This window comes from Bison bison, unplaced genomic scaffold, assembly GCF_000754665.1.
Source record: "Bison bison bison isolate TAMUID 2011002044 unplaced genomic scaffold, Bison_UMD1.0 scf7180017864265, whole genome shotgun sequence".
Taxonomy (NCBI): Eukaryota; Metazoa; Chordata; class Mammalia; order Artiodactyla; family Bovidae; genus Bison; species Bison bison.
The window spans coordinates 765594-777884 of record NW_011494837.1 but is presented as its reverse complement, the minus strand read 5'-3'; the positions used below and the strand labels follow the sequence as shown (position 1 = coordinate 777884).

The following is a 12291-nucleotide window of genomic DNA, read 5'->3' as shown; positions in this document are numbered from 1 at the left end:
CAGTCCTGAATATTCACTTGGAAGGACTGATGCTGAAGCTCCAATACTTTGGCCACCTGATACGAAGAACTGACACCTTAGAAGAGACCCTGATGCTGGGAAAAATTGAAGACAGGAGAAGGGGATGACAAAGGATGAGATGGTTTGATGCATCACAGACTTGATGGACATGAGTTTGAGCATGTTCCAGGAGTTGGTGATGGACAGGAAACCTGGCGTTCTATAGTCCATGGGGTCGCAAAGAGTCAGACATGCCTGAGCAACTGAACTGAACTGAACTATCAATTGTTTTTACTTTGCCATAGGATATCAAAGAATTTTTATATCAACACCAAAGTACAGTAAAATATGGAAATGGTCCCTTTTTATAAAACTATGTTTTCTGCCTAATGTACAATTATGATAATAAGGGGAAATCAGTAACCATACCCAAAAGGAAAAAAAAATAAAGGTACACCACCATTTTTGAGTGGCAGCTATTTCCAGACTCTGTGTCAATTGTATTTTTTTATCTACTCCTTTGAAAAAGTGTATATGATATGTAATATTATCCTCATTGTATAGATGCAAAAGCCAAAGAAGGAAAATAACTTGCCCAAGATCATGAAAGTAGCATAGCTGAAATTGGAATTATGCTTTTTTTCTGTTCAAAACCATATTTTAATAATGCAAAGTCAGTTCACTTCAGTCACTCAGTCCTGTCCAATTCTTTGCCACCCTGTGGACTGCAGCACGCCAGCCTTCCCTTTCCATCACCAACTTCCAGAGCTTGCTCAAACTCATGCCCATCGAGTTGGTGTGCCAGCCTGCCGTCTCACCCTCTGTTGTCCCCTTAATACAAATAATTTAGAATTAAAGTCCATTGATTTGCCATTCTGTTATTTCAGTAACTCTGCTCTAGGTCTAGAATTATTCTTAGAAAACATCTTTATTTGTGTGTTCCTTTTGACATTCCAGTAAAAAAAAAACTTTTTTGAGTACCTTGTTTGTACTGCCCTCTGTGCTAAATGTAGATAATGAACTTACAGACACAAATTAAGCACCAGTCCTGACCTCAGTGGCATTTTAGAGAAGGAAGCAGACACCTATGTAGTTAGGTCATCAACGTCATACCTAGTAAGTGTTATATAATTTCTTGATGAAATGTAAACAGAAGAGAAAGTAAACAACAAAATCTTCCTAAAACAAAAGTGATTCACAGGAGAATTGACAGTGGATATGGTATTTAAGTTTCTGGGTGTTTTTTTTTAATAAATAAGTATATGACTTTACCAAATAAAGAGAGTAAGATGGCAGTCTTCCAAGGAGAAGAGGAAGGTACAAGTAAAGTCATTCTTAGAGAATTATGAGTCCCCTAGAGAATTTGAAAAATAGGAGGTAACAGAACTAAGGTGGTAAAAGATAACAAAGGAAATAAAAGGTAGAGGAGAGACTGAGAAGGAATGTAGTTGCCAAGCAGTTTGGACTTTAATCCTGAAGAAACAATGCAATATGTAAAACAGTCTTTAGCCCTTTATAGCAATTCTTTACTTATTTCTATCTGCCTTTCCACTATACATTCCATGAAAGCTGAATCTTGTATTGATTGGAGATGTTTCTCCAGAAACCAGAAGAGTACTTGATACATAGTAGGCACTTAAATATGTATATATGCGATATTGCTGAAGTTTAAAATAAATATTATGTAAGCATTAACAGGTACAACCAATTAACGATTATTGTAATAGGTCAAGCAAGAGAAAACAAATGCAGAATGTGAACAGTGATAATAGATTTTGTATAGAGTCAGCACAACTTAATAACTTATGGACTAAGAAGGGTTTGATAAAGTAGAGAATCCAATATTACAATAAAGTTTCAAACCTGGGTTATTAGATGCATGGTGGTATCTTAACCAAAACAGGAATAGAGGAGGAAAAGAAAGTTCAAGAGAAATTTTTTAAGTTTGTATTTGAATTCATTGAGAATACATTTCATTTTGGACATGATCTGATAATCATCAGGCAACAGTGTTAAGAAAACAGTCCTCCAATTTTAGTTCTTATCTTGTGAATGAAAATAATTATTTAATATATAATGTTCAAATTTATGTCATCCACATCCTTTGAAAGCCTTCAGTTCAGTTCAGTTCAGTCGCTCAGTCGTGTCAGACTCTTTGTGACCCCATGAATCGCAGCACGCCAGGCCTCCCTGTCATCACCAACTCCCAGAGTTCACTCAAACTCATGTCCATCGAATCGGTGATGCCATCCAGCCTTAGAGGGATAAGAAAACCATTTCATTTGTTATCAAATCTGTTTGAGGTTATAATTATAATTCATTATTAGTACAATAGAAACAGGGAGGTAGAAATAAATAACAGACTCAAAAAGTCCTGAATTACAACTTGGGAGGGAAAAAATACAAGCAGTCTAGTTGTCAATCCAAATTATTATCACAAATTTTGTTATCTATTAGACAAAATGTGGATGCTATATAATGCTAAATAAACTACCATTGATTTAAATCTGTAATAGTTTTAGGGTTGTTGAAATTTGTTAGATTCTTAATAATACTGAGAAATTGTACATGAGAAATTGCCAAGCTGATACAAAACATTACATCCAGCAAAAACTCATTATTTATATGAAAATGTTGAATCTATAATCTCCTTTCAGAGTCTTCTCTAAGGCCAAAAAGGGGGACACTTTCACTCCCAAAATATTTGCCCCCACATTTCCCTGAAACATTTAAAGAATATCTCTCTTTTGTTTCCTTTAACAATAGTCTTATCATTGTATGGTTTCTTAATACCTCCTGTATAAAAATCATCATATGTATTAAGCTGCAAATTTGAAAAAGATTCATTAGTTCATCATCTATAAAAGTCCTGATTAAAGAAAATTATTGTTCTCTATAACAGAAAAAGATGACATTGGATTTTGTGATTCATTGTGTTCAGAATATAAGTGATTTCTTATAGAATCTTGATTCTAATGCAGTTCAAAATGTCTGTAACAATATCTGGGCTATTCATGAAGGAAAACCAAAGAAAGTCACTTTTTGTGTGACTTGTAGAAGTGTTTATGAAGAGCTCTTTAATTGATAAGGCTTCTAAAAAAAAGATCTGGGAATTTTGAAATGACTAACATTCAAGAACCATGGAGCTTGTCCATTCATTTCAGCGCAATGTGAATACTAAGTTAATCCTACAACGTGAGACACTTAGGGTAACTAATACTGGGAAGACCCAGAGGGATGGAATAGGGAAGGAGGTGGGAGGGGGGTTCAGGATGGGGGACACATGTACACCCATGGCTGATTCATGTCAATTTATGGCAAAAAAAAAAAAACACTACAATTTTGTAAAGTAATTAGCCTCCAATTAAAGTAAATAAATAATTTTTTTTAAACTGTAAAAATGGAAATAAGCTGAAATATTTTGAAAATATTTAATATAAAAAAGAATCACATCCAAATATATTTTCTAAGAGCAAAAATGCAACATATAACTTGTACATATTTAACAATAACATTGATTCAGGAAATCAGTCCTGAATATTCATTGGAAGGACTGATGCTGGAGCTGAAACTCCAATACTCTGGCTACCTGTTGTGAAGAACTGACTCATTTGAAAGGACCCTGATGCTGGGAAATATTTTAGGTAAGAGGAGAAGGGGATGACAGAGGATGAGATGGTTGGATGGCATCACCGACTCGATGGACGTGAGTTTGAGTAAACTCCTGGAGTTGGTGATGGACAGGGAGGTCTGGCGTGCTGCAGTCCATGGGGTCACAAAGAGTCAGACACAACTAAGCAACTGAACTGAACTGAACTGAACAATAACACAGAAAAAGCACTGTAACCAATAGACTTCGCTCACCTAACCTCATCTTTAAAGAATACCATCCTAACTTTGATAATTTCCCTTATACTTATCAATTTTCTTGATTAGAAAAGGTAATCATGAACTGTAAACTTGTAATCTTCACAGTGTAACTAACTTCCTATAGAAAACCACTAGGAAGCAAATTGCAGGTTAGAAACCATCAGTATTCTAAAAAAAAAAAAAAAAAAAAAGCCTTAGTTTAATAACAAATGCTTTCAATTGATGCTACTGAACAAAATACAAAAGACACAGCACTCAGGTGTGAAACTTTTAATTTATAAGAAACCAGGGGAGTCTTCATTTGATACTTTATTATCTTTAATGAGAAGATGAAACTTGTCACTGATTAATTTTAAGATTGTATAAAGGTATCTCCCAAGGAGTTATAGACAGAACTAATTCCAAAGCACTTTGTATTCACATAGATTAGAATCTTGCTGAAATACTTCAGTGTTAGTCTCTTAGGAATTGTGAAAATGATGAGAAAAATCAGTTTGTTTCTATGAAGCACCTACTCTGCTTAGATCTATGGGAGGTGACCTTGAGAAATCCAGTAAATAGAGATGCAAAGCATCTATGGGAAGGTGGAGGGGAAAACAACCTACTACAAAACCAGAACACTTTTCCTAATGCAGACAATAGATGTGATGGGAATGCAACCCTTAGGAAATGTCATCATGGGAGACTTTCAAGGTTGGGGTACAATATATAAATTCTAGGGAGACGTGAGGTATGATTAGGGAAGCAAACAAGTTGGGAGATAATCCTGGCAGGAGAATACCAAAAAGAAAGGGAGAAGGAAACAGGACTGAACAAGTATAGGTGAGAATGACAGTTGATGAGCCAGTGAATGAAATGACTGGTTAGGAGCAATGCAGTCCACCACTGGAGAGCATTGACTGACAGGAAGGGACCTACAGTTCTGATCTATAAAACTCACCTGAGAGGTACCTTTGGCATAGAAGTAAGAGCTTAAGCTCTCAGACAGACTGCTGGATATTGCCACTTCCCAGCTGTTGGATTTTGGACAAATAATTTAATTTTCTATGCCTCAATTTCTCTGGGTAATAGGGAATGTCAGTTTTTAAAACTACATTTTTATTTGTTTTAAAATATATTTTTAGAAAATAAATATGTTTCTCTGACAGCAATGGTCAAGATAGATAGAAAAGTGCGACTATGAAAAGAAGAACTTGGGCAGACATTGTAATAACCAAGATTTTCTCTTAACATCCATAATCTATTATCATTCAAACTGGAATACTGAGTTCATAATTTTTATATTTACGTATAAAAAGGACCTCTTATTCTCCCCACCTTGCCAACCAAGTGTTTGCATCCAGCTCCTGTCTTCAAGCTCTCTGGAATCAATGGCCAAATAAAGGATTTCATGACAGATTCTCAGATTTAAAGCCCGAATCTTCTAGATCCCTTCAGTAGTGCTGACAATTCATTTGACCTCAATATTTTCTGATAAGTTTTTTTTTAATATGTATTTGGGTGAAATTAATGACTTTAAGGAACATTATAGAAATTTGCCAAAATGGGAAACTTCTTTGGATTCTAATTCTATGCATGATAAATGGGGATCTTTATTACTACATTTAACCTTCAGCACATTTTTCTTTAAAATACAGATTCAAATGTAAAATCTAGCATTTGCAGACATTGTACTAATTTGTTCCAGTCACCCTTTATAACCCTTAAGGCTTTGAGTTCATAAAACGGACATGAATTACAATATGAGGTCTAATATTTCCATCACTGGTACACATAATTTCTTTCCAGATCTTCTTTGCGCTCCTGAGGAAAAACTCTGTGCATAGTGCAGATTGAATTGCTAAAAATCCCGATGAGAAATGAGAAATATAGAAGTAAAAAGCAAATATGTCATACATGTTTATTTCAGATAAATATAATTTTCCCTCCCTAAAATGAATTTATCTTTTAAACCAGGGCAATTGGGCAGAACAAATAGATTCTTTTCTTTGAAAAAGAAAACAGCTATTTATGTTGAATGTTCTATCTAATAGAGGTATATTGGGAACTGTAACAATTGCAAATAGATATGATAAAAAAGAAATAAATGATGTTCAACTTCTGATTTTAGCTTCTGCACTAGACTATGAAATCAGAGTTATTTACTTTTCATGTACCGCCATCATAGTTTTGTTGATCTAATCTATGTCCAATAAAGATACGATCAAGAACTATTACAAATCCCACCAACTTTGTAGCATTCATCAATCTACTGGCATTTTTCTACTTAAAAGACCTTAAAAGTAGACTATGATTGATGACTTATACTTTCTTAAAGAGAATTTATGAATTTCTTCTTTCTGCTTTGCTTTTAGGAGTATTTTGGAAAGTCTAAGTCTAATGTAATTCTGCCATAATTACTGCATCACTGGATGAGAAGTTGTACCACAGCTGCCAGAGCAGTTCCAGTAACTGCTTAAACTCTGACTTCAGCTTGTTGATTGTCTTTTAAGGAAAAGCTCAGGACAACATAATCTAAACAAGTGATTGCAGGGCCTTAGAAAAGGAAATGCTTAATTACTTAGTAATTCATATTGTAATTCATGTTCTTTTTATGAACTCAAAGGAAATAATGCTATAAAAATGGAGAACTGTATATGTTTAATATTTATAGAAGCATGTTGGAAAATGAAGTTCCTACTAATAAAATACAAATAATTTAGCTGCCACAGCTGGAAATCTCTAACTGTAGCACATATTTCTGTAATTGCTCTAATCCTTATATATTCTCTTGCTCTTTTGGCAGGCAGACCAGTAATGATTGTGGTGGAATATATGGAGAATGGATCTCTAGACTCCTTTTTGCGGGTGAGGTGTTCTTTTCTGATGGCATTTAAATGAGCTATTTTGAGTTCTAGATTTAAAACATTTATCACAAATTAATTTTTCCGTAATGTTATTCATGGATTCTTCCATGAAGAATAGCAGCAATTTCTCTAGGGTGCATTTCTCTGATACTGTGATACGTTACAGCTACTGAGGTGGGGAAGTATATACACATGATAATTTGATTTCTCCTATAAATTGACTTGCCATATCAAATATACATATTTCAAATGATGTTATAAAGAAAGAGATTAAATGAAACTCAGTTGCTTCACATAGCCTTTCATTTTGCTTTATTATATTTAACTACTTAGCAAAATATTTTATGCCTTATATATAGTGCTGAACCCTTTAAATTGATATATACTTACCAATAGTGACCCAAGTTCATATGGGAAGATGGATTTTATCAGCTTTGTTCATCTTAAGTTCATTTGGCTATTTAGAAAACAAAATGAGAAAGAATTAACCTCTGGCTATTTATTTTAGAACAAAAAAATTTTAAGCACTATTTTTAAAGTGACTTATCCTTGACAGTATGGCATATACAAAACTCATTTGTTTTGTGTCATAGTACAGAATAGCACAGCTAAGAAGACACCATGAAGTTATATTTCAAAATGTATTTATGATATTTTTGGTATTTAAAGAGCCATCATATGCTATAAAAATATTTATTGATAGGGGAAAAATATAAATATAAAAAATAATCACTGGACTAAATACTTTTCACCCCAGCAGAGGTCACATATGTGCATGTCACTGTATTCCTTAATATATATTTATCTACAGAGACATAGCCAATTTTCTTATGTAAAAAAGACTGACTTTTGCTATTTGAATTGTATTATGTGTTTTTCTCCATTTTTTTATGTGAATACATGATCTCAAGCATTCTTTCTTCACTTCATTTTTTGCACAGTGTTATTTGGAGAAATTCTGTGTGTATCTTACCTCTCTCTCTTGATCCCATTTTCATTTATTTTTCTTTATTCCATTCCTTCTTCTTCCAACTGATCTCAATATTAACAGTGATGATATATTTACACTGACTGTACTTGATGTCCAGATTCAATGCCAGAAGCTGAATTCAGCAAAATCGTCTAATTATTATAGAGCAATACTCTTCACAAAATGCATACTCTCAAGCAAGTACACTCTTTAAGGCAAAATGAAACTCATAGGCGTTTAGGGACCTAAACAATTTGTTCTTTTCTGTAGCCATTCTCAGAATATATTTTACAGTTGTATCCATTTCTCCTGTAAATGTGTGAAATTACTTTAGGATAATTTAGCAGGACCTCCTATGGTATTTGAAATGCATATATACTTATGCCTTTCCATTATGTGTATCCGGAAATGCATTTTTATCAGATACATATCAAAATGACTTGTTATCTAATGATGCTGGAGATTTTTTATCTACTATATCCTAGAGCTGAGTATAATGGCAAGTAATGTAACAGATACTCATCTAAATTGCTGCTGAAAATTGGATCAAATGACTGCCACAAGCAAATTAGGAGAGAAATGTTAGTTTCAGATGTAAGTTTTGTCCTGCTGAATCATGAATTAATTAAAACATGTTGTAAAGAAAATATGCATTATAAAATATTTACTCATAAACATACAACATGTTTATAAGTGGTACGTTTCATGATTTAAATTTTAAAAAATAATATTTTTCAGCTCTATGCACAATTGGTTAGACACAATACAATCTGGGAAAGAATAAATGTTCAAATAATGTGGCTACTTTCACTGATACTATAAGAACATTAACATATACTGTCTCAGTTCATCTTGGCTCTGCCACTTACTGGTTGTGTGACCTTGTGACTTGAGCAAGTGACTAACTTTTCTGTGCCTCTGTTTACTTATCTATAAAATGGGAATATTACTTGTATCCACTTCATGCAGTTGTTGTAAGGATTGAGTTGATTATTGTAAAGCATATAGAATAATGCCTGACATATTGTAATGGGTAGACCAAGGATTAAAATTCAAGTCTCTGAATCCAAAAGCCATGATTTCATACACATTAAATTCTTTTATCTTAAATTACTTATTACTTCTTCTTATAAGTTCACTACCATCTCCCCATGGGGTCTTGTGTCCCCTCCTCACAAGAATTAGTATTAAAATAAAAATCATATGAATGGGATAAAAAAAACATAGGGTCAGTACTCCCTTTTTACTCTTTTTTAAGATTCTTTCCTTGTAATCATATCTGTTTTATCTCAGAAGTTCAAAGTGCTTCATAAACTTTATGTCAACAGCAGATACTCAGCTCCCCATGGCAAGCAGAGATTATATATATATATATATATATATCCCACATAGTCTCAAAAGCCAAGTCATTTTTCAAACTACTGCTTTAGAATTTGATAATCACAGCTTCTGCAATCACAGAGAGGAGGAAGTAGCTAAGTGCATGCCGTAGTAGGGGAGCCATCCACGGCTCATTAATAGCATTTCGTGCTTACTGGAGATAAAAAAGATTTCCCTTTGGTCTCCCACACTATTTGAAAATCACTTCAATTCCCTGTTTTATATGAAGGAATGGTAGCAAACCAAGTACAAGATTACAGTCTGGTGGCAGTGGCTGGCTGGTTTTGATACTCCCCTGAATGCATAAACCTACTATTTAGATCCTTGCAGACATTTCTCAAGAAATATATTAGCAGATGATGGTGTGGTTAAGTAAGCATGTTTGTGTGTAAGTGTGTATGTGCATGTAAATGTGGAAAAGGAGAGGTGGGTAGGTATACAAGTATATGTGTGTGTTACCTTTTAAAATAAAATGCATTTTGACTCAGCAAAGTGGAGCATCAGCTTGACTGCCCAGAAGATAAGACCCCACTGGTGTGTAAGTTCTCCTAGATTTTCCAAGGAAATGCTCTAGTGTAAATGAAGCACAGCCCTGAAGCTTATTCCTGCACAGTCTAACTATACATATAGATTTCATAAACACTTTTATTGGTGCTGACCTGGCAACTGTTTATCCCTAAATCTTTGGACCTCCTTTTCTTATAGCAATATTAACTAGCAATCCAAATAAAAATAGTTATAAAATACTTTAAAAATTTGAGGCATCATATGTCAAGCACAAAAAAATTACTCCTTTATTTAATAGCATTTTTTATAAAATAAAATAATCTGATTATGTTTTAAAACAATTGCTCTGGTTGTTGCACAGAGAAGAGACTATAGTGAGGTACAGATGGATACAGGGAAATCAGGAGGCTTTTGCAATAATCCAGGTAAGGAGATGATGGAGGCTTAGATTAGGATAGTTGCAGTTGAGTTGATGGAAAATGGTAGACTCTGTGATACATTTTGAACATTGAGTCAATCAATAGCATTCACTAGGGGGTAGGATCAGGTGTTAAAGCAGAAGAGAATATTCAATGATGATGGCATCCGCAATATAAGGTTAAGAATAGGCACTAACTTCTTTCTGTAGCTATTATGACTTTATTATAATGAATATCTTATAGACCTAAAACTCTAAGAAAATGTCTGGCACATAGTAATATGTCCATAATTTTATCTATTATTATTATAATATATTTCAGAAGATGTCCTTAGTTTTGAGGTTTTTAAAAAATATTTATTAATTTATTTGCTGCATTTGGTCTTCGTTGATGTATCTGGGCTTTCTCTACTTGTGGAGAGCAGGAGCTACTCTTTATTGCACTACATGGACTTTTCATTGCATTAGCTTCTCCTGTTGCAGAGTATGGGCTCTAGGATGCACAGGCTTCAGGAGTTGTGGCTCACAGGCTCTAAAGCATGGGCTCTGTAGTTGTGGCACACAGGCTTAGTTGCCTCACAGCATGTGGAATCTTCCTGGACCAGGGATGGAACACCCATATCCCCTACATTGGCAGGTGGATTGATTCTTAACCACTGGATCACCGGGAAAGCCCACTGAGTATTTTAAAGTTGTTTTCCTGTTACTTCTTAGTCTACTTTTTCTAGTGGCTAAAAATATTCTTAATGTTCACCATTTTTTAAAATCTGGGTATACCTCACAAATATGAGTGTTTAAATAATACATAAAAGTGCATATCAGCATTCCAAAAGCAATTATTAGACATTTGAAGATTTTCCTTGAACAAATGCAAAGCAAATATTAATTTAAAAAATTAAAGGGATCTTTTAAATATTTATGTACTCAAATTACAAATCTAGTAAAGATAGCATTTTACCTTATGCTAGTTATATATTAATAATGAGAGCTGTGTTTTATTAGCACACTCTTTCTTGTAAATTGTGTTTTGTGGAGTTATATTTGTGCTGGGGTGTAAGAGCATAATTAATCCACATCACATTCATTTTATATTCAACAGTAGAAAAAGAGTGAATTACACTTATCCACCAATATCTCTCTTTAAACCCTAAAAGTTACAGTTGAATTACATACCTTTAATTACAGTTTTTCAGAAGAAAATATGTGAAACTTCAGGTCAATGAGTTATTATTATGCCTGTGCCAGTTTAATGCCAAAGACTATTCTAAAAATATGTGACAGTAAGCATCCAAATATATGAAAGCATAGTATAGTTGGAACAAAGCATATCAGTGACTGAACTTTTTATTCTTAAATTAGGAGTTCAGATCAGATCAGACCAGATCAGTCGCTCTGTCGTGTCCGACTCTTTGCGACCCCATGAATCGCAGCACGCCAGGCATCCCTGTCCATCACCAACTCCCGGAGTTCACTCAGACTCACGTCCATCGAGTCAGTGATGCCATCCAGCCATCTCATCCTCTGTCGTCCCCTTCTCCTCTTGCCCTCAATCCCTCCCAGCATCAGGGTCTTTTCCAATGAGTCAACTCTTCTCATGAGGTGGCCGGTACTGGAGTTTCAGCTTTAGCATCATTCCTTCCAAAGAAATCCCAGGGCTGATCTCCTTCAGAATGGACTGGTTGGATCTCCTTGCAGTCCAAGGGACTCTCAAGAGTCTTCTCCAACACCACAGTTCAAAAGCATCAATTCTTCGGTGCTCAGCCTTCTTCACAGTCCAACTCTCACATCCATACATGACCACAGGAAAAACCATAGCCTTGACTAGACAAACCTTTGTTGGCAAAGTAATGTTTCTGCTTTTGAATATGCTATCTAGGTTGGTCATAACTTTCCTTCCAAGGAGTAAGTGTCTTTCAATTTCGTGGCTGCAGTCAACATCTGTAGTGATTTTGGAGCCCAGAAAATAAAGTCTGACACTGTTTCCACTGTTTCCCCATCTATTTCCCATGAAGTGATGGGACCGGATGCCATGATCTTCGTTTTCTGAACGTTGAGCTTTAAGCCAACTTTTTCACTCTCCTCTTTCACTTTCATCAAGATGCTTTTCAGTCCCTCTTCACTTTCTGCCATAAGGGTGGTGTCATCTGCATATCTGAGGTTATTGATATTTCTCCCGGCAATCTTGATTCCAGCTTGTGTTTCTTCCAGTCCAGCGTTTCTCATGATGTACTCTGCATATAAGTTAAATAACAGGGTGACAATATACAGCCTTGATGTACTCCTTTTCCTATTTTGGAACC

At 34.7% G+C, this 12291-nt stretch overlaps 1 protein-coding gene across 1 annotated transcript in view; it reads left to right on the top strand.

Annotated features, from left to right (window-relative positions):
• The window catches only part of EPHA6 (EPH receptor A6), a 1018858-nt gene that overhangs the window by 861288 nt on the left and 145279 nt on the right, over nt 1-12291 (top strand). The window contains exon 13 of the mRNA XM_010848390.1: nt 6656-6717. Coding sequence (XP_010846692.1) covers nt 6656-6717 — 62 coding nt within the window. The remainder of the gene's footprint in view (nt 1-6655; nt 6718-12291) is intronic.